This window comes from Hetaerina americana, unplaced genomic scaffold (genome assembly GCF_022747635.1).
Source record: "Hetaerina americana unplaced genomic scaffold, ioHetAmer1.1.p SCAF_6, whole genome shotgun sequence".
Lineage (NCBI taxonomy): Eukaryota > Metazoa > Arthropoda > Insecta > Odonata > Calopterygidae > Hetaerina > Hetaerina americana.
In genome coordinates this window covers 16,790,194-16,813,681 of record NW_027287205.1, presented here as the reverse complement: position 1 = coordinate 16,813,681, position 23,488 = coordinate 16,790,194, and the positions used below count along the sequence as shown (strand labels likewise).

Below are 23,488 nucleotides of genomic sequence, written 5' to 3'. Positions count from 1 at the left end.
GATCTCAATCTCGCCTAAACAGAATGAACAGAATTATCCAACTCTCTCGTTTTCTTTTTGTTCCAGTTCTCGCGAAGGGAGAGGATGGCAGCGCTACCGGTGTGTCTGGCGTGGAAACCGCGGACTACAATCCTAACGATTACGAGGACTACGAATATGGTGCAAGCGATGGGTTGCCTAGCAACGGGTAAGTTTCTTTATCAACAGGTGTGTGTGGGTCGGCGCCTGCACGGTCATTTGACCTAAATGTGTAACTTTTGGCCTGCCCATTCGCCTACATTCACTTGTGGCGACGGAATTTTGTAATATTAAAATAATTTAACGAACGGGCGTTATATACTGACTCTTTTCTCCCTTGTTCCAGCACGACGGATGGCGTCACCGCATTTCCGACGCGTCAGTCTGCCACATCTTCGCCTCCGTCTCCGGTACCTTCAGATGGCAAGTCAACTTCTTTACTCTCTTCTTGTTTGGAAGGTTTTCTTAGTTGTGAAATGGTTTTATCACAAAATTAATCGATGGAATGATTAATATTAGTTGGACAAAATAGGAAAAACAGAATTAAACTAAAGAATGATGTACATATTTTTGATTTTTCGTTAAGCAATAGTTATCAGTAGTGGCATTATGATAGCATCGAGTCACTGCCTCGTAGATGTTGACAATCAGCTTCTTCTACCCGTTGCAAAACGGTTAGTTATCTCAGTTATTCTCATTCCCTGATTCGTAGATTGAAGCTTTCCAAGCTAGGAATACGTACACGGATACTAACTACTGTTTGAACGACAGTCAATCGAATCGTCGGTAAGCCTTTATGGAGGAATACGATTACTAAATCAGTAATTTCCTTAAATAAATAGTCGATTGGAATTTTTTTCCTTTAATCTTGGAAAATCTTTTTGTAAAGATACGAGGGTTATTTTTTATAAGTTAGGTTCTTATTAAGATACGATGGCCATTTTTTCAAGTTAAGTCCGTTTTGGTTATAAAAAATGTGTATTTGGTAGAAAAAGTTTTTATTGACGGTTTTAGTTTCCTACAAACGTACTTCACTTTTCTACATAATAGCCGTTCACTTCTGAGCACCTTTCGTGACTCTACACCAGCTTCTGTATTCGGAACCTAACCTTCTTACTTCATGTATTCTCGTGTGAACGCTCAATTACCATCCATTTCCAACTTGTGAAATCGGTTTTTTAACAGTTTTTCGTCTTATTGCATTTAACAGTGGATTATATAAATTCTCTCCTCTATCAACCGGAATACGATTGGAGTCAAATAATGCTAAATGGTATAAATTTTTTAGCCTTAGTTTTTTGTATTCGTTTTTAACTGGATATTATGCAGAAGTAATCTTTTAAACCAGCTTGAAATACATGCCGATAGTAATATTGTAAGATGCGGTGTCGTTGGATTGTTTGTGTTCGGGGTCCCAAAAAATATGTGGACCGATTTTGATGGAACTTTGATTGATTGATTCCTTATATTCTTTGGGCTGTCACCACATTCTCCCTTTAGGGGGCGATAAAGAATATGGTACGAAGAAATAATACTCCCGAGAGACCAAAACTGCGAACGCTGGCTACACCTTTATGTTAATTAATTGTGCATAGAGCTGGATTACGTGTGTATAAAAGCTTTTTTAAAGGTATATTCCTGTAAGGCACTGGTCACGCACAGTGTTCAGAGATTTATGATTTGAATTTTAACGATTTTTGTATTGTGAAATTAGTGTATTGACGGTGATATCACTTATTTTTGCCCAGTCCTCGTGAAAATTACGTGATAAACAAAGAATCATTTACATTACATGTCTGCGATAGATGACTATGATGCAATCTCAGCTTAAGCAGAAGAGGGTACCGTAGGAATAGTACGAGGCGTCCGAAGGGGGGAAGGAAAATAGATGCAGGGAGGGTAATCGTAGAGTAGCTCTTATGCACGTTTAGACCGAGAGCGAGGGGGAAATGAATATGAGGCAGTCATAAGGCGTTGGAGGGACGTTTTTTTTAACAGCGTACTTGAGGAGAGGAGGAACTTGTGGATATATCTAGTAAGCCTCTTTAGGATCCGAGGGTTCTACCAAAAACTACAGTCAAATGGGAATTTTCCAGGGAATACGCACGTATTATTGTGAGTTTTGGTGGACTACTTTCGTTTGACGGTTGATCATGCATCCTGATGATCGGCAATAATTTAAATGCATCTTCTGTGGATGGCGACATTGATTGTTTTATTGTTTCACCGGAATTGAGCCATCCGAACTTTAAATCTTGTAGATTTGGACCTGACATTTTTCCGGCGGTACTGAATTATGGCTAACAGTCCCACTACGTATTTTCACTTCCGCCCCTGTTCAGGACTTGCGACGAGAGAGAGATAAAGAAAATTGTGGACTGCGCCGTGGAGTGTAACCATCCGGCGTGCGTGGCGGTGCCGCTGGTTGCCTAAAACCGCCCGGTCCCTTCCCTCGCGCCCGTCTCGCGAGGCGACGCAGGCCGACGAGTCGGTTACTAGGGCTCCCCCGCTCCGCTGGTTGTCCTCCTCCCCGAGTGAGTCAGTGCCCTGCGAAGTGCAGCAACTTCCTATCTCCTCGCCCCTGAAACAGCTTGAAATCTGAAAACCATTATATGATTCCTGTTATTGAATATTTAAAAAATTGGCATGTCCGTGTGTGTAAGTATGTCTGTCGAAGAAACGCCTATGTGTGGATGTGCGTGTCTCCACCCCATGTGTGTGCACACGACTATTGCTGCAGCCGTGAAACTCAAAATCACGCAATGCAGAGCGATGTTCACTTTCATAATTCGCTGTACGGTATTTTTTGCCAAGTCTTGATGGCGAAGTGTTCAAAGTCGTTGCTCCAATTTCACGACGGAATAATACTAATATGGAAAAAAACCTTACCCATAAAGACCAATGCCGAGGAAGTGAAAAAATCGTGCATAAACCACGTTCGAATATACTGTTTAAAAAAATCGATCGAGTTATGAACAAAGATTATTAGCATAATACGAAACGTTGATACCTTGTAAGCATTTTCCTCCGATAACCATTTTTAGAACTAATTTACGTAAAATGATCGAAGAAGAAGGATCATATACTTTTTATTCGCATACTTGGTTTGAATTAAATGTATCGGAAAAAGTTTTGGTAAAATATATTTAATTTAGATATTGCTACAATGTCTAAAAATTCTTCGGATTACATCCATTGAGCGTCGACACACTTTGCCAGCAGCTTTTCCTACACTCAAAGGCTCCCTGGTAGGCGGATTCCGGAAGGTCCTCAAGGGTACGCGTTCGCGCTTCTTTGACGGCACTTAGGGTACCATGGTGGGGTCCTTATGAGGGAGGATTTCCCTTTTGGGAATAGGAAATAGTCTGCTGGTGCCAATTCTGGACTATAAGGAGGTTGGGGAATCGTCGCGATTACGTTGCAGAAGGTCTTCGCAAGCAGACACTCGACTCTCCTTTTGGTTATCCTTCAAGACCGTTCTAGACGAGTTTAGCGCAAATCTTTCCCATCGCCAAATTTCCAGTGATAATAGTGTGCACTGTGATCTCATCAATGCCAATACGATCTGCGATCATGCGCACACTTAACTGGTCTGGATTCAGCACTTTACGCACACGTCAGGGAAAAAATTGTTCCCGATACTTTTCATGCAAACCTTGTAATTTAATGAGTGAAATTTAATTTTACTTCATAGTAGCTTAACATGTGTCCCATCTGTCGAGGAGTACGGAGAGGTGAGGGCTTCGTGCGTGGGTGATTTGTGTGTGTGTGAGCGAGAGAGCGGAGGAAGAAAGATGGGATTGGAGACGTGCGGTGCGAGGAAGGAGTAGGAGGGAGTCAGGTGGGGAAGTTGGAGGGCGGAGTGACGAAAGGGGAGGCAATGAGCGTCGCCTCCGAACTCCAAACTATATATTTCTACTGTCGTAGAATAAAGGTCTCTCTGTCTCTTTTGTTGCACTTCAAAGGCAAAGGAAGTTTTCGTTTTCAGTTGTCCATTCGCGAGATTTTCTTGCGATGACGGCCATATCCCGCACCTCCCGCAATATAATCTATCAGCTTCACTGCAAACACTGTCCCTCTGTCTATTTGGGCAGTGCACCACACCCCTTAAAATCCGCGTCAACAATCACCGCGCTTCAGGCGAAACTTCTTCCTCATTATCCTATCTACCAATGCCTAACTATTACTACTACGTATACCTCTCTCCATAATGTTTCATTCAAAAATTGTTTCAACGAGTCCATTATTGCCTCCCTTCCCCCTTCAGAGGCACCGCTAAAACTAAAAACCATCGATTCGGCATGTATCTGGCTCCTTGGCGCCGGCTCCCCGTCATAATAATTTGTTTTGCGGTTGAAATGTTTTATTATAGCTTTAAACAAAGGTAATTAGATGAATTAAATATCATAGAAAATCTCTCTAAGTCATTTATTAGAACTTCTTCTCAGGATATCAAATTGATTTTAGTTGGAGGAATAAATTAATATTTCCAGTCAATGTTGTTGATTCTCCCCGAGTTTAGAGAAAAATAAATCAATTATTCCCTAAGAGAACTCATATCTTAAAAGTAATAAAACTGTCTTAGATGATAGAGTGCTTTGATGTGAATGGAAACAAAGTATTAGGCACTGAAAATGTTTGACCACTCGGAAGTCGAAGGGATTGTTCCAATGGCTGAGGCCACTAACGTATACTGCGCTCTTATTTCTTTCCCATCTCTTCCGCTTAGTCTGATCAATTTTACGTGGCTGCTATATCGACCCTGTAATCTAAATTCACCGTGAGATTGCCCGTAACGCCCTCCCAGCTCTGCGTGCCAAAAATATATTTGCGTGCCATTTTGGGTACCGGAGGTGGCGAGCCTATGGCACGTGCCCAAAGTGGCACGCGTGCCATGCGTTAGCCACCCCCGGTCTAAGCTATGGGGGGGGGGGATGAGGAGAAACATGACCACGCTAATGAATCAATGATGCTTTTGGGGAATTGAAACCTAAAAGCCATCTGTTTTTTAAGATGTAACAAACACATGTGTATATTTTTTCGGAATAAATGCTTATAGGTAACCTTTTACGTTAAAAAAATATTTATTTGGTAATAATAATAGTCTCTTCGTAAAAGGTACAGGTGAAACTATCAAGATGATGATTTTATGCGCGGATGAAAGGGTACCATCCCCCTAGTAGAGGCGCGTATTTCCTTACCCTGTTACCAATTAGTGCAATGGGGCGGGTAGGTATCCGATGACCCAAGATTATGAAACCCTTCTCCCCCTTCCCCATTCAGTTGATTAATTTCGAAGGGGACCCCATGGCTGTGCGGTGAAATATACACAAGCTAGTCGACCCTCGTCAATTCGCCTCGTCAGCTTGAGTTGTCTGCTCTCCTCCCCCTCGCCCGCGTTCGCTGCGCTGCACTCTCCACAAGTCGTCGCCGCGACACCCTTCCTCTGCGACGACAATGAAGAAGAGACACACAATTTATAAGTGTGCTTTGGCTCACCCTTGTCCCTTGAAAAACTTTCGTGAATACCGAAGAGTGTATATTATATATTATACATGTACATATTATACATATTGTGCATATACTCGTACCTGCCAGTATCTATAATCGATAGACGAAAGCAAAATGCATTTTTTAGGCCACTTGAAGACCTCAGAGGCCAATCGACCGGTATATTCGTTTCCACCGGAACACCGACCATTTTAAATTAGGAAATACTTGTGTGTTTTATAAGGCAAGATGAAACTGCGTTATGGGTATAGATGCTATTGTTTTTACTCGCTTTATATTTTACACTCGCAGTAGAATAAAATGCCCACAATATGCATCTTATCTTGATGTTTATTGTTGCAATGTAATAGGGCACACCTAGGTCAAATGAACTCCACCACCATGGTCAAATTTCCCTTGGAGGCATTGTCCGAGGTTCCTCTCAGCAAATTATGGTACTAAAGACGTTTAAACCGCATAGTGAATCATTTGCTAAACACTATAACTGGTGACCAAACGGAAATGCAGTGCTTTTTAGTATAAAGTCTGCGCCCTGATGCGTATTCTACATGGCCTACGGGATGTTCAGCAAGAGAATGGAGGCCCAAGGAGAGGGTGCCCTTCGGGAAGAAACGTGTAGGTCTAGTAGGGGAGCGACGACTGGCGGCCATTGGCAAACTCTCCGGGGGAGAGGGGGGGTGGTTGGAAGAGGCAAATCCCTGGGCGGTTCGTGGGACACAGATACTTGACCCCTGCCTTGGTCCCCTGGTATTTAGGAGGGGGCAAACAGAGTGGGAACGTGTAGGAGAGGTAAGGTTGCTGAGGGAGCGAACTACGAGGGTAGTTGGAAAGGCTCTCGGAATCACCACTAGTTGTCAGCGCTAGCGCAGCGAGTTTCCCGTGTAGTAATAGGTAATCCTTTATGAGTAAACAAGTAACGTGTCAGTGCTCTAGAATGGGATATGTGGTGCGGACGCCTCTGTTATTGTTTCTGTGTAGTGATTTGTTGAGATTGAAAAAGTTGAGATTCGAGTAGTGATTGAATACTTCGTAGAGAAAGGAATGAAAGCAAAGGAAATTCCTATCGACTTTCAGAACACTGGGGGAATCCGCTCCTTCATATTCAATTGTTGCCAAGTGGGCAAACGAATTTAAGTTGGGCCGGGAGAGCTTAGAGATGATCCATGTAGTGGTCGGCCAAAGTGTACCATTACCCCAGACATTATTGAAAAAGTGCATAAAATGGTGATGTAGGATCACCGACTGAAAGTACGAGAAATTACTGAAGCTGTGGGGATGTCATATGAACAGGCGTATCGTATTTTAACCGTGATTTGGAAATGAGAAAATTATCTTCTAGATGGGTGCCGTAACTCTTGAAGCAGGATCACAAATGTATCAGAATGGAAATTTCCGAACAACGTTTGACCCATTTTAAGAGCAACCAACAAGAATTTTTGTGCCGGTTTGTGACCACACATGAAACTTGGGTCCATCACTATACCCCAGAGACAAAACAGCAGTCAAAGCAGTGAAAACACGTCGATTTTATCAACACCAAAGAAAACAAAAGCAGTTCGGTCGGCTGGAAAGATGATGGCTTCAGTTTTCTGGGACGCGAAGGGGATTCTGCTGATAGATTATCTTCCCACCGGTCAAACAATTACTGGACAATATTACGCTAACCTACTGGGCCAACTACTGGAAAAGATACACGAAAAAAGACCAAGCTTGGCCCGGAAGAAAGTCATCTTTCATTAAGACAATGCATACCCACCTACGTGTCATTGCCATGGCAAATATACAGGGTTCGTCCGGAAAATAAGTGTACTGACTCCTGGGCTGGGCGCGCCGCTCCAGGCGCGCCCAGCACCGCTCTGACGGGCTGCGATTGGAGGGGGGTATGTTGGCAAGCGACGCTGAAAAAGGCAGTCGGCTCTGAGCTGTGGTGTAGTGAGGAGCTCTGTTAACGCGAACCTCCACGCTCGACCCACGTCACGGAACGCGATGCCGAAGTTTTTGGAGCAGCGTTATTCCATCAACTTTGCGGTAAAGCTTGGGAAATCGTCTACCGAAACTGTCGGTATGATTAACCAGGCTTACGGGGAGTCAGCCATGTCCAGAAACATGATCTTTCGGTGGCACAAGATGTTCGTGGAGGGCAGAGAAGAGGTCGACGACGAGTCTTCGAGAGGTTCCCGATGATGCCTTCGCGGGAGCGTTCCAGGAATGGGAACGCCGCTGGAACAAGTGTATCGACTCACAAGGGTCCTATTTTGAGGAATATTAGCTTAAGATATGTAAAAGTGTAATAAATTTTTTTTCCTGAGCTCAGTACACTTATTTTTCGGACGAACCCTGTACATGAATTAAGGTAAAAATTGTTGCCACACCCGCCTTATTTGGCTTCATCGGATTTCTATCCCTTCCCCAAGTTCTGCATTTTCCTTGGTGGGTGGAGATTCCCTTCAAACAAAGAACTAACAGCCAAAGTAGACGGGTATTTTGCAGGACTGAAGGAACCTAATTTTCTTCCAATACATTTAAACATCAGTGGACCAAGTGCAGTAGTGTACAGGGAGACTGCATTGAAAAATAAAAAAGTTTTACCGAGGTAATTTCTTTATTTCTATTTCATTCCGAGAACTTTTCTAATTATCCTCGTATTTCGGAGAAAGGAAGTTGTTGGAAGGAAGGTGAAGGAGAGAGAGAAAGTGGGGATCAATTGTTTCTTACGAGGAGAAATATCTGGGCTCCCAGGGTCAACATGATCTCTTGCCTCGTATCTTTAACCTTTGAGTGATGATCTACCCAGAAAATCTCATACTATATGTACAAACTGATATGTGGTGACTTCTGCATGTATGTATGTAACATAGGCCATTGCGTGAGAGCCTGGTGTGTATTCACCCCGTGCCACACACCCTAGCGGTGGCTGTAAGGGTGGTATATTAAGAAATAAGATGCGCTCGAGGAAACAGGTGAGGTGTTTTAATGCGTCCATTTTTAACTGCTTGGGTGAGAAGTACAGGACGCTTTCTTGAAATCTTTTGCACTGATCAATTAATGGGCGAACACAGCTGTCGGACCAGCATTTTAAATCACCTCGAATATAACAATGGCGTATGTAACATGCAGAACAGTCCCCACTCATCAGTTTTTACACGCCAGGTTTCATCTATGGATCATCGCCCGAATTTTTACGAGGAAAATTGAAATATTTATTCGAGCGGTAGAGGGAACTCATCAAACTACCAGATGGAACCCCATGTGCTCATTTTCAAGCCTAAAAATACAGTCGCAGGCGGATGAGAAAGTAATTTAGTGTATGAAACCCAAAACTGTAAAATTACTTCCGTGAGTGGAGCATTTCGAAGCTTATTACAGATAATTTATATACACCGGAGAGGTGGGGAGGCGGAATCGAGCAGATCACGAGCGCAGAAATATTTTGTGTGTGTGTATATATATATATATATATATATGTAACCTTTATGTATATGTGTATATATATATATGTATATATATATGTATATATGTAAATATATATATATATGTATATATATGTATATATGTAAATATATATATATATGTATATGTATTTTTTTAAGGTAATATACCGGTTAAGGTAGGTTTTTGGATGGACACAACTACCAAACAAATATTTTATTACTCCTACAAAACACAAAATCCATCATCCTACTCTATATCAGGTCCCTCTTCATCTCTGAGTACTTTCTTCCTCCCTTCATCCCGTCCAACATCCCTATCCTGTTCCTTCCCTTTAAATATTTTGTGACTCCTAACAAAACACAAAATCCAGTATCCTACTCTAAATCAGGTCCCTCTTCATCTCTTAGTACTTATATATATATATATATATATATATATATATATATATATATATATATATATATATATATATATATATATATATATATATATATAGGGACCCGGGACCCTCCGGTCAGTAGTCCAACGCTCTACCCCCTGGACTACCGCGACCCTTATATATATATATATATATATATATATATATAGGGTGAATGCCAAGAATGAAATTCGGAAAGCGTTTAGTGAATTCAAAAGTAAAAGGTCAGCGGAAAATTTGAAAGAGAATCCGAAAGCATTTTGGCCGTACGTCAGAGAAGTTTAGGGAAATAAGTCTACTGTTAATTCACTCAAAAATGATAAGGGCGAAGATAACCAGCAGTTTGGAAAATGCTCAATTATTAAATTTCATCTTTCAAAGCGTCTTTGCCAATATCTCACCGAATGACTCCGATAGCTTACCAAATCATGCCGGTCAACCGATACCCAAAATTGAAATCTCATACGTATAATGGAATAAAACGTTTGGTGACAAATATTAAACCTAATAAATCCTCCGGGCCAGATGAAATACCCGCTCGTATATTTAAGAATCTAGCTTTGGAAATTGCGCCATATCTAGAAATAATATTGAATAAGTCTTTAGGAGACCAAGGTTCCCAGAGATTGGAAAACGGCCAACGTAACACCAATAATTTAAAACGGAGGGTAGAAATAACCGAGCAATTACAGGACATGTTCCCTCACATTCATTTCGTGAAGGTTATCGAACATATAGTTGTTAGTTCGATCGTGAGACACCTCGATAATCAGAAGTTATTAATGAAAAATCAGCACGGTTTCCGAAAAGATAGATCCTGCGAGAGACAACTTGCGCTTTTTGCTCATGATATTCCTACTTCGGGAGAGAGAAACATTCCAGCGGACGCGATTTTTATAGATTTTAAGAAAGCCTTCGACGAAGCACCTCATAGTACTCGCAAAGCCAGAAGCATATGGCATAGATAAAAATATCCGGGGTTGGATTAAAGACTTTTTGAATGGTCAGGCTCAAAGAGTAGTGATAGATGGAGTTAGTTCTAATGCAGTAGAAGTTACTTCAGGTGTTCCCCTGGGAAGTGTCGTCGGACCTCCTTAATTCCTACTTTGGGTTAACGACATTGACTCGGCAGTCACTAGTAAGATACGTTTATTTGCCGACGATGCAGTGGGTCACCGTGATATCCGCGATCCTGAGGACACATCAGCTTTGTCAGATGACCTTAATGCTATACAGCGCTGGCGCGGCACTTGGCAATTAGTATTAAACTTATAAAAGTGCGCAGTGATATATTTTTGGAAAAAGAGCATTTCCCACCCGAACGCCTACCGCATTGAGAACACAGGAATGGAATTTGTAAACTCAATTAAATACCTTGGCGTTACTCTCACTCCCGACCTCTCCTGGGTGAAACACGTACGGGGATTATGTGGACAATCTAACAAAAAATTAGGATTTATTAGAAGAGTACTAGGTACGTAAATGTGACGAAAATGTCAAAGAGAAATGTTATATGTCGCTGGTTCGGCCTCATTTAGAATATGCTGCAAGTATATTGGATCCTCACGAAGTTTGATTAATTGCCGAATCGGATCGCGTGCAGCGTAAAGGAGCTAGGTTTGTAAAACGTTGTAATGGTTAACTTAGTAGCGTATCCAAAGTATTAGAGCAGCTAGACTGGAAATCAGTTACGGAGCGAAGGTCAAATTACAGATTGAAGCTCTTGCGTAAATTGGAAGGCGGTCTCTTTAGCAGTGATGTTGAAAATGTATTATTACCCCCATCGTCCAATTTTAGGAGAGATTAAGTGTGGAACAGATAGATTTAAGATGTCATTTTTGCCACGAACGATAGGGGATCATAATAACATTGTCCCACCGCGCTAGGGTCATGTTCGGGTAAAAATTAGTCTGGTGTGTTATCACCCCCTGCCACACAACCTGGCGGTGGCTATCAGAATGCATTAATAGATGAATAAAATGGCGGTATTATAGTGTGGTTCTTTTGGTCGTATGATAATTACGGGTGATCCGCGGTTACACATCCGCCTTAAGTGTGATCCATTTCTGTCGCAGGGGGCCCGCCCGAGGAGCCGCCGGAGGGTTCGCCAGGCGGCGGTTCCAAGACTGCACCGGGCTCCATGTGGTTTACAGTGGCGCTGACTAACGCGACGAAGGACAGTGGCGAGACGGCGAGGCTGCGGTGCGAGGTGGCGGGTGGCGCCGTGCGCATCCGGTGGCTGAAGAATGAAGCGCCGGTGTTGGAGGAGAGGGGCCGTGTGTCGGTCCGAGCCTACGTGCCGGCGGCGGGGTCCTCCGCAGCCAGGGCCGGCCGGGATCGCGCGGGGTGAGCACACACCACATGCCCGACACCACCTACGCACTTCTCACTTTCTTCTTCCTTGTCGCGCGGGGAGCTTCTCTCCAACAGTGGGTGGGTTGATGATGGGCAATAAATATTCACTCCATGCATGAACCCAAATGACCCACCCAATTAGAAATGAAAGAAATAGCTGTAGGGTGAGGCATATTCCTAGGCAATCCTAATTAGGGGAAATTTATGGTCATATCTTGCTGTCAATCCATCATCCAATATACTGAACGACAATAAATTTTAAGTTTATTATCTCAAGTCTTATGTATGCAGATTGCAGACCTCAACATCAACATGGTTAATCTATCCGATCACCCAGTCAGCCAAAGGCATGCATATAAAACTGCCCATATACGTGTACACAAGAGAAAGTGGCTAAAAGAAAATCATAATCTTAATTGTGGTTGTATCTACAATAGAAGAACTTGCAGTGTGCAACTTTTGGGGCACTTTCTGAGTTATGCATAAGGTGCTTTGAAGTGGTTGAGGCATGTGTGTGTATCAGAATGACTTGATGTGGTGCAGGCAGCATATTTTTCGATTACCAAAAGGCCAGTGTTGTCAGCATGGTTCATCTATTGAATTGAGGTGTATTTGATCCATTGTCTTGAAAAGGTAACAGAATCAATTAATTGCTTTCTGATCCTGTTAAAACCTAAGCTAGGGATAATTTGAAGTTCATTTACTATGACAGAACAAATGCTATTATGATATCTCCTCAGGCTGTATTCTTTGACGGCAAAGTGAAGGAAGATAGAAAGGACTGCCAACTTTCAAATAGAAAATGAATAATAAATAAAGCTAGGTTTATTGTTTATCATTTCTTCTGGCTGATAAATGCTCTAGAAATATCCCAAGCATTTATCGGCCGGAAGGGTTTTCTCTCTGTAGTTGGAGAGAAATGCATTTCTAACTGATGCATCTTTTCCTAGAATCATTATGGTAATCGTAGATTGAAAATATTCAATTTTGTGTATGATACCCTTCTACCATTGCATTGCATTCCAAGACTTTGGCAGCCTGAAATCTGACCTAAGAAATTTCTTGATGATGGTTTCCTGGGAAAAAATGTTCATTTTATTTACATGGATGCCCCTTCACTTCTTTGCATATTTATTTTGCTGTGTGCCAGTCGAAGGCCCAAAATTGGTGGCATTTAGAGATCATTTATAACAGACAAATAATTTTAAATATATATTTCAACCTTTAAAACTCATTACTATTACTGTGATACCTGTCTCTTATCACAAAAGGTCCGTAAAAATTGTTTACTTTGGTGAAATATCTCCTGGCATGATGCTATTTTTTCTAGGGTTAAATGATGAAATGAAGAAATATGATGTAGTCTTTAACATACTAGGTCTGTTGCATAAAAGATGATACTGGTCTTTCTACGAGCAAACTGCTTGATGCATCGCAATCAGTGAGATATTGCCTTCTAGCGGAATCTGTCAGAAGTAAAACACTCAATATTGGCATTCATTCCCAAAATAATAATTTAACATTGCAGTCCATAATTAAGTGACCCACTACCAAAAATAACTTCAAATTTACAGCTGCCACCCTTCACACACAAAATGCTCCCTCCCTTTTTCATTTTTAGTCAGTGGCCTCTGTCTTTGTAACAGCACCTCCTCCCAGCATAAATACGTGGACCTCTTACACAACTCACTCAAGAAATGTAGGTACCCAGAAAATCTACTAAAACACAAAAAAACGTGGTGAGCATATTTCCAAAGAAACATGTCATCATCAAGCATATGTATCACTGGAAACTGGATAGTATATTGCTCTATTAAAGGTATGAATGCTCTATAAAAACCACAGTTACAGGTACAATAGATAAATGTTACAAATACAAGCAATGTTTGATAAATATGTGGGGAAAAAATCAATAATTACCCAAAGCTGTCAAACAAAATATTTTGAGAAATTCATAATTTGTTATCTGTTTTCTTATATGATAATGGTATTACGTCTTGTTGCTTTACTTTAAATATTGTGTTCTCCTTCTCAGTAGTGGATAGCAACTTTAATAACCATTGAGATATACGTCTGCTGTCCCAGCAAAAATATATGTACTTGTGTTCTTTTTCTGGTTGACTATAGTGAGTGCTGTGTAAGCAAGATTCTTTTCTTGAGGTTGGGGCAAGGTGTTATAGATTGGTGCATTCTAGATTTTTTTGGTTGAATACGGAAATATGGAAACATATATACTACTTTACAGGTTTCACTCTCTTGCCCTGAATTTCTATTCCACAGATACTCATGCTGTAAGAGTGAAGACCATGAAGTAAAATAATTGTGCATGGAATTACAAAATACAGTGTTAGATTCAAGAGAAAAATATGTTGACAGATTATAAATTTAATCAAATGAAATTGAAATTAGAGTTAATGCCTAATACTCTGGCAAAAAATTCAAGAAAGGTGTATACAATTTTTCAAATCAATTTAAATGGTAAAAGTATTGTTGCAAGTAAAAAGTAATTTTTTATTAAATATTTAGTATAATTATTTTCCTCAGCACCTAATATAATTTTTTAGTTCATATTATCATATTTATGTACACTTATATACATATTATCATTATTTAGATCAACAAAAGGCTGCATGGCACAGTACATTAAGGCATTGATGAGCATTTTCATATTTGCTAGTTCAATAAACACTTTCAAGGAACCAGGATATTGAAGGTCGTTTATTACTGCCAGAATGGTGATAATGCTTGTTGTGTGAGGCATCATCTTTATTGCTGATAGACAATGGTGATGCCTGAAACAATAGATGTATTCTTCTTTATTCTACTATATCTACTATTCTGCTACACTCACCTGCTTGCTGCTCCATTCTAAAAACTGCAGTCTGAACATGTTTCTTGATTCCAGAACCCTACCATGGCAACAAGGGAGTGAGGGTGAGGCTGCTGATGATGAACTCACCCCAGCACCATTCTTGGACCCAGCCAGGGGTCGGCACCATGTCTCCTCCCCCCTTGCCACCATTGGCTCCCGCCTGCGCATTTCCCACCTGGAGACCCACGACATGGGTTTCTACACCTGTGTCGCCAGCGACAACCTCAAGAACAACATCTCCTCGACGGCCGTGCTCTATGTCAATGCCAACAGTAGATTTGGTGAGTTTCCTGTTGTTTTTTGCATACTTCCATCTGTCTCTTCTGGATGTAATTTAGCCTTAGCTTTCACCCAAATCTCTGGTTGTGAGTGTTGAGGGTCATCATGGTGCATCTGATCTGATGCTGGCGATCTCCTCCAAAGTACCCTCCCATTTCCCAGCTGTGATTAGGTGTAGGCAATTCTTAATTTCCAGCCATGAATTCCCTCCATCGTTTGGCCAGTCCAATGTCTCATGTCAGCCACAATATATGGTTCTGTATACAATTTGAGTATTGAACATAAAACCTCCCTTTTTAGTAAATTACTCTGCTTTACTGTATATGAACAAGGTATCCACTAGCAGGTAAACCTGATGGTGGTTTTTAGTGAAAGGAATCATGTAAAAGTAGAATTTGAAGAATGGCTCTGATCTTTTTGTTTCAATTTTTTTAAAGGCCACATGGGTGTTCCAGTGACCATCCCAAATTTTTCACCAATTCTTCCGGACTTCCCAGCACTCAGTGGAAAGTAAGTGATTGCTATGGATCCCTTTCTTTAAGTGTATTGATATACGCTACTTATGTATGTATGTACACAAAGAAACATAGGCTAGGTCTGATTTGAAGAAATTTTTGTGGAAATTTTTAGATTAAAAAAATTGTTTATTGAAAAAAGGTTTTCACGCATAGGTGGTGGTACATGTTTGACTCAGAATGAAGATTACTCTTCATTCATTTCAATGAGGAGTAACAGTTAAGCTGTTGCATTATTTCACTAGCTATTATTCTTATCATTTACAAACATATGCTTTGATTTACGTATGCCGACAGTTGGGCTGATGCTTCGTACATTGTAAACAGCTGCTATGAAATTTGACACTCTTGAATTATTTCTTTAAAAATTACTTCAAAAGTGCATTGGTTCATATTTTTTAATTCAAACTTCATTGTGCCTCTGGCTAAATCAAATCACATTTATTCAAAACCTCTGCAAAATCGCATGCCTGCAGATTACACCTTGATTAAGAAACTGTCCATTTATATAAAGAGGCCAGTTACAGCTGTATAGATATATTGGCCTGGCAAAGCCAGGCTTACTCACTAGTACTATAATACAGTGACTAAAATGGTGATCCTCCTTACCATGCCAGCAGCCTCATTCCAAACCCTGGCAACCTCCCTGTCAGCCCTGACGTGAGTCGCAAGAAGAACAGATTGCCCGCCCCCTATGATGATGCATTGGATAGTTCGGTCAAGAAGCACTCCCCTGTAGCTCCTGTTGATGGCACTGTGAGTGGCTACTGCCAGATGTACTTGGGAACAACTTGTGAACAGATCATTGGAAATCGAAGCATATTTGTGCCAGCTTCGCTCACGCAAGAACTGATTGAGCAGAAGGTCCAGAGAGCTCTCACTGTCATTGACCAGTCTCGGTATGTAAACATTCAATCTCCATCTTTCCTTTATTCTACTCATATAGGGTTGCTGCTGTACAATGCTTAACTGTGAATTGGCAGTGACTTTGGGTTTCAAGACTATGTTTGGATCCAAGAGTTTGTGTTCCTCCAAATATTTTATTTAATTAGATAAAAAATGAAATTTAAGGATTGAATTTATGCACCCACATTATTCTAAGGTATTGGTTGATTTTATTTCTCCATTCTTTCATTTATCCATTATTTATTCAATTTTAAGATATCGTAGTTCATTCTGCAAAGGTGATTTCACTGCCAAAATGGTAAAACCATTACATTAGTTTCATTGTGTTCATCTACAGTCCTATTTGAAGGAAGGACCTTCTGTCTCCTTGATGCTGAGCAACAGCATGGTCAATGCTGACATTTGGACCATCATATTTCTCTCTTCTCTTGTAGTGACCTCACGGCACGCTGTGGCCCCTTTGCCCTTCCTTCAATATGCTACCTTGCCTTCCCCATCTGCCAAGAACACGACTCTACCCCCTTCAACTTTGCTCGCTCCCCTGCTCCCCTTGAAAGTGCCAGCCCCCTCCCCCTGGTCTTCACACCCTTGGGAGTGGGGGTTGAGGGCCGCCACCCTGGCTACCCCCGACTCTTGTGCCGAGAGGAGTGTGAGATTCTCGTGGCGGATGTGTGCCGCATGGAATATGCCATTGCCAAGCGCCATCCACTCATCGGAGAGAGCCTTGGAGACCCTAACTGCCCCAGTCTCCCGCCCATGGAATCGGATGCTGCACGGACATGCCTGAGGCTCGGCATGCCTCAAGTCCACGGTCTAATCAAGCACGGTAAGGTCTCCCTGTCTGATTATGTCGTATATTATATGATATGGGGATCAGTTATTCTTTGAAATAAGTTTGGTATACACTCTGAATGTCTGGCATGTATTGCCTCCCCACCTATTGGGAGGATAGGGAAAATTGAGTACTAGCCTACATTTAAGTTGCCATGTATGTTGCAATCCAGTCATTGCAAAAATATATTTAATACATGTAGGCAAGGTGATGAAAAAACTCTCCAGAGGTTTGGAAGGAAAATAATGAGAACAAATGGTTTTAGGAGGACAGATGTGGAGAAAATAAATGAACGGGGAGGTAAATGAGTAATTGGGAGGAGAAGATATAGTTAGGTTCTCCAATTCACCTCTTCTAGCATCGTTGGGCCGCATGGAAAGAATGAATGGATGTAATCTAAACATACTATCCACAAATTGGAATGAACTTGAAAAGGCTTCCTAAGAAGGATAGATGAGGAATTTTGTTTCAGTTTCTACTTAATCTTCCATTAGAGTACAGTGGTGATTTTCAGTTTTTTCTCATGCAGTTTTTAAACTAGTGGTGTGGAAGTGAAAAAGACATCACCTATGTAACTCCATATGCCATACCCTACATGCGGGTTGAAGCGAATCACAAAAAACCCTTCGCCCTTATATTATCTTGCTGGCCCTGGTGGCTGCGGGGTAACTTGTTTGCCAACCCAGTTGTCATAGGCTTGATTTCCGCCTAGGTGGGTTTTCCTCCACCTAGGGCTTGGATGTTTGTCATTGTCTTCAATGTAACATACAAGGGCTAGGTGGAAGAAGGGACTATGAAGTCTCAATCTCATTCCAATAAGGTCATTAAATAACTTAAGATGAAAGTACATATGATTATTTTGAATAAGAGGAAAACCCATATTGTGATTCCCTGACGCTTGGGTTTATTTTTTACTTGGATTGAGAATTTTCCTCTAAGTATAGAAAGTCATTAATCTGCTGTAATGAATGTGAATAACATCTATCAAAATGTGCTGCAAATTGCTCCACTGAGCATCTCTTCTGATTTGTTGTTTGAGTTTTTAATTTGGTATACACTTTTAGGCCTATCTTCAAATCTTGTGTGTTGAAAGAGGACTTTACGTTTGTCACTTCAATGTACGAAGGATCTCTAAACAGTTCGTTTTCAGTCTACTTGCAAGTTTAATGGTCTTTCGCCAATTGATTTTTCCTGAAGTGATCAATACAGCTATAAATGCTTATAGTTCACTCTCAGTCACCTCTCACCATAGCTTTTCTTTCCTTGGAAGATCAGCATTCCTGGGTGAAACGGGTAAATCACCCTGCAGCTTAGGTGATTTGGCCCTCACAATTTGTACAGTCACTAATATCCATGGTCATGTTCATACTGAGAAATAGCTGAAAGGCTTCTTTTAGTGGCATTTTTTTGCCATGGAAAAATTTAAACTAATAATTTATTTCATGCACGTACAAAAAGCCTCCATATATGTTGGAGATTCTCCCTGAAATTATCTATGCATATTTCCTATGATATTTTATGCCTTTTTTGTAGTAAATGTACATAAATGTCATAATGAAACACAAAAGAATTAATGAAGACACTCATGCCCTAGTAGGAGAAAAAAATATTCCAGGTCGGTTTTGAAAGCAAGAAGTAAGTTGGCAGCAGAGGGAAATGTGACTGTGATGCCATTGAGGTAGAAAACAAATTATTTTTCTCAAAATTGGAAAACTAATACTCAAAAGGAGTTAAAACCTGTGCTGTGTTGGTCCCATTATTGATTTTTTGTTGTGTGCTTTCTTCAAAATATTAGGAATAGGATAGGGATATTGAATGAAATGAAGGGAGGGAGGAACTATGCAGATTTGAAGAGGGGCTTGTTGTAAAGATGGATGTCAGATTGTGTGAGAGACAAGGGAATTGTCAGAGTACTGTTTGGCAGCTCGCGTCCATGCCAAAACTTACCTTAAACAGTAGATTACCTATACTAATAATATGCAAAAAGTTAGAAGCCCTTACTTACTCCGTACCATCTTGGTGTGATGTGTCCCCAAACAAAAAAACAAATAAATTACTTTTCAGGTTTATATATCAGGATATAATATACTCATCTATGCCTAAACCACATATTGTCTATCCATCATTTCATCCCCATTTTATCTATCCAGCCCTTGGGATGCATATGCACAAGCACACCTATTGGCCGTTTGTCCTTGGCCATTTTTTTTTTAATTAAAAGAGGCAGCATTTTTGTCCCATCAGCACAGCATGACCATATGGCTACATGATGTGTTTTCTCATGTCCATAAGTTTTAAGAGTTGCATTTTGTACACTTTTAGAATCTATGCTTAATTTGAGGGTACATCAAATGTCAGTGGGATCTCATCTTGCCTAACAGTGGAAGTTCAAAATTTTGGGTCAAGGGGGTCAAGGTAGTCCAGGGGTAAAGCATTGGACTGCTGACTATAGGGTCTGAGTTCGATTCCATGGCAAGCCTCTCTGGACGCCCTTAGCTCCACCCAAGCTAGGGTATCAGATCTTCCTTGGAAACTATAACCGGCACAGGGAAAGGAAATGACCCCCCTATGCTCATGTGTGAATTTCACACATCATCGGGCTTAGTATTGGGTGAAGTACAATCACCTACCAAACTGACCTACAGATTGATCACTGTGTTTATGGTTTTTTTTATAAGGAATAGCTATAATTTACCTAGATTTTGTGAAAATTTCCAAGTTGGTAAGATATAGATGTAAGAGAAAAAAAGCATATAAATTATGTTAGTTACTAAAATGAGCAGGAAATTGCCAATTTGGCGACTATGCTCGGGCTCAATATTTTAAAATTTCTTTTATCATAATCTTACTTCCTTAGGTGGTGGAATGGAGTCAGTACAATTAGCACTGCCTCTGAGCAGTAGTAGGTATTTTAACTTTGCATGTGGTTTAACAATTTGGGCCCAGCCAGTGTGAAGCCCTTGCATCTTCTTTATTGCATCTCACTCTCTCTCTCTCCCTATGAATATCATACAGGGGAGGCGTGCTACTGGGGGCGTGGTGAATCATACCGGGGCCCAGTCTCCACTTCCTCATCTGGGAGGCCCTGCCTCTCGTGGGCTGGAACCCTCTCCTCCTCCCCCTCATCCACCACTGAGGGCATTGACCCCTCGAGGACCCTCCAGGAACAGCTCCTCCCTGCCTTCTCACTGGAGTTGGTCGGGGGGCATTCATACTGCCGCAACCCTGGGGGCCTCCAGTCTGCACCATGGTGCTTTGTCCAGGAAGATGATGATGCTGCCCTTGGTTCTCCAGCATCACTGGATGTGGACTGGGTGGGAGGGGGAGGAGAGGGGGCATCCAAGACCTCACATCGCGTACGCATGGAGTTCTGTATGATCCCCCAATGCAGTGAGTGCTTAATTTTCCTCTCCCATTTGTTTGAATGAGTCTGAGTTGTAGAGGGCATATCTGGTCCAAGGAAGATGTCAGGCAAAGACCACAGACGTCTCTTATTTTGGAGCTCATAGTCTTCAGAGTGAGAGGAGGTTGGCTTGTGATCAATTGGTCTCCTGATCATTTGTCTGTATGCCATCATCATATTTCTCTGCTTGTTTTGATCTCCATGTAACCCTACATTGCCACAGATTGACAATTTTTTTAGAATAATTTGGTGTAGTTTTTAACTACATAATTTTGATGAGTCTAACATTATGTATGAAATGCTTTAATCTCTAGAGAAACAAACAATTATTGTTATTATTGTAAGGGAATTGTCTATTGGACTTGCTCAAAATAATGTATTACTGAGATTAAAATGAAAATGTATAACTATCATTTGTCTGCCAAGATGAGACGGCACATTTTATTGAGAGAACTCTTTGTGAAGAAGTGATTAACATGGAATAATCAGTGATATCAGAAAAAATAGCACGATTTGTTGCCATTTTTATCTAAGAAAACATGATAGAGACAATATTTTAATGTGCAGAATGTGGTGAAGCATTAGAAGTTTCGCGAGGGAGCAAAGATAGTATTGTATTTTTAAGGTTTCTTTGAACAATTATTGTCTTATTGATTGACAGTTATTGTAACATTGAAATTGAAATGAAATGGAATAATAATATAAATGAAAAATCATCACCGTTTATAAATTGTTTTTTCTGAATATTTTCCTTGATGAAAGTAATGAGAGAACTGTAATGGTATAATAGTAAGTAATAATATACAATACAAGTAAAAGTACTGAAATTTAAGTTAATATCCATTTCTATTTTTATGTCAAGGCTCACATTCCCTCTTATTTCTTCTTTTCCCAATTGGTACATACGTACAAAAATGTATGAAGTCATTTATTATGCTCAAATTAGGATTGAGAATGCTGAATAGTCTGATAGAGGAGAGAATGCTAGGCAAATGCAAGAGGAGTAGGAATATAATTTGCATGTTGGATGGAATAGAGGTAAAAGGAAGTAAGTATGCGGAATTGATGAAGGGCTTGTTGTCACATGGGGTGTCCAATCATGTCATATTAGATGAAGCTAAAAATGTAGGGGTGTTAAGTTTGCATCCACCCAAAACCTACCTTATATGGTAGACAATCAAACAATAATTAAAGGTCAAAAATGGTCAGTTTTAACATAATACCTAATTTTTATAGGATAGCATTAGATCTTATTTTTTGTGAATACTTGTACCCCTTGACCACTACTGAAAGGGAAGAAGGGAGTATGTAGAGTTGAAGAATGGTTAATTGTATTTCATGTGTTCAAGTGTGTTTCAAGTGTGTGGCAAGCCCCCTCAGTCCATTGGAAACAGAACTCCTATTTTGAGGCTACTCTTTGAAATAAGTTATCTTTGTAAGGGGATATGGTGGACATTTTCTTTCCCGCTAATAAATATAGTCTCAGCTCTTCCCTTTGTGCATATAGTGCTGCCCCTGATTTCTTTGGCATTTTTTGAGTGAAAATAAGTTCACCAGATTGAGCAAAAACTAGAAATATATGTGTTTGAATGAAAATGTTTGATTCATTTACCTGTTGAATAAAATCATATTGTAAATTGTAAAAGTTAAATTTAATATGGTATTAATTGAATTCTCTTTTTTTAGTGTGAAATATTTTCCCTTGTATTTTGAAGATAGTATTAAAATTAATAAGTTCATAAATATATTGTGCATTGAATGGAAACTAAAAAGATTAAGACGTGGCTTGGGAAATTATTATGAGGAATAAGGTGCCAGTCATTGCCCCCTTGCTCCACAGCTGACCACTCGTGGCTGTACATGGTGGGTGCATGTGGTGGTGCCCTCTTCCTGCTCGTGGTGTGCCTTGCAGTGCTGTGCTCCCGGAGGCGCCATCGCAACGGCACCCTGCAAGGCAATACGAACACACACGCCTCAACACAGGGTGGCGGCCTGGACCCCGCGTTGTGCACCCTGGGCAAGGGAGGAAAGGCACTGGACATGGAAGGAGGGGGTGTGTTGGAGATGAATGCCCTGCTGCCCAAGGGGGCAGAGGGAGGTGGTGCAGGGGTAGGGGTCGTGATCAGAGGCCCCAAGGGGTCCGGGGGAGGTACCAGGGCGAGGGAGTATCCCCTCTCAAGTGTGCGCTTCCTACAGGAGCTGGGAGAGGGTGCATTTGGTGAGTCACTCCCCCCTCATTGGTTCTTTTTTAAATATCTGTTCATTTCCAACTGACAGCTCTTGAAAACTTTTTGATTAATTTCTTTATTCATCAAGTAATTATTTTTAACAAATTGAATTTTAGTTCAAGCTAGGCAGTTTATATTCATTGAAGATCTGCGATGCACAAAATGAGACCTTGATCATTGTAATAGTGATATATTCATTTTACTAGTTTAGTATTTGATATATCTCTCTGTTTATACTCTGTCTGTCCAATTGATAACGTCTATTCTGAAATTCATGAAATGATTCCAGCTGAAGGAGTACAGGGTGCGGTGCTTATATCCGGACAAATTTCAATTTGAATTTCCTGCCGCAATCACAACCTCCAGTTGTTCCACTGGAGGTTGCGATTTGTGTTCTTGAAAGGTATAGGCATCTAGTTGCTATAGCCGAGATGTTACATACAAGTGCAGAGTACAATCGAAGAGCCGCTATTATCGAAAGTGTTCGTGCTGGGCGTTATATTTCGAAATAGTTCGATTCCTCTGCTACCCCAGATCAACTGTTTACGATATTGTGGCTAAGTATGATGCTTCGGAGAAGTCTGGGGAAGGCTTCGCTAACCCGGCGAGGAAATCTAATTTGGGGAAATGCGTGCTTGTCCGGATTTAAGTGTCGCACCCTGTAAAAATTGTATAAAATTATTCTAAAGGCTTCTGTAGTTGGTGAAAGTTGAATTCTT

General features: G+C 40.9%; 1 protein-coding gene and 1 long non-coding RNA gene across 2 annotated transcripts in view; both read left to right on the top strand.

The window, feature by feature from the left end:
* The window catches only part of LOC139694909 (uncharacterized), a 70,109-nt gene extending 69,667 nt beyond the window's left edge, over window positions 1-442 (top strand). The window contains exons 2-3 of the long non-coding RNA XR_011702246.1: window positions 67-187; window positions 365-442. This is a non-coding gene — a long non-coding RNA (uncharacterized lncRNA). The remainder of the gene's footprint in view (window positions 1-66; window positions 188-364) is intronic.
* Window positions 443-6,077: 5,635 nt separating this feature from the next.
* The window catches only part of LOC139695262 (tyrosine-protein kinase transmembrane receptor Ror-like), a 31,293-nt gene continuing 13,882 nt past the window's right edge, over window positions 6,078-23,488 (top strand). Inside the window, exons 1-8 of the mRNA XM_071593956.1 lie at window positions 6,078-6,144; window positions 11,455-11,725; window positions 14,640-14,887; window positions 15,323-15,395; window positions 16,018-16,299; window positions 16,741-17,132; window positions 20,154-20,528; window positions 22,382-22,759. Of these exons, the coding sequence (XP_071450057.1) occupies window positions 6,078-6,144; window positions 11,455-11,725; window positions 14,640-14,887; window positions 15,323-15,395; window positions 16,018-16,299; window positions 16,741-17,132; window positions 20,154-20,528; window positions 22,382-22,759 (2,086 nt within the window). The remainder of the gene's footprint in view (window positions 6,145-11,454; window positions 11,726-14,639; window positions 14,888-15,322; window positions 15,396-16,017; window positions 16,300-16,740; window positions 17,133-20,153; window positions 20,529-22,381; window positions 22,760-23,488) is intronic.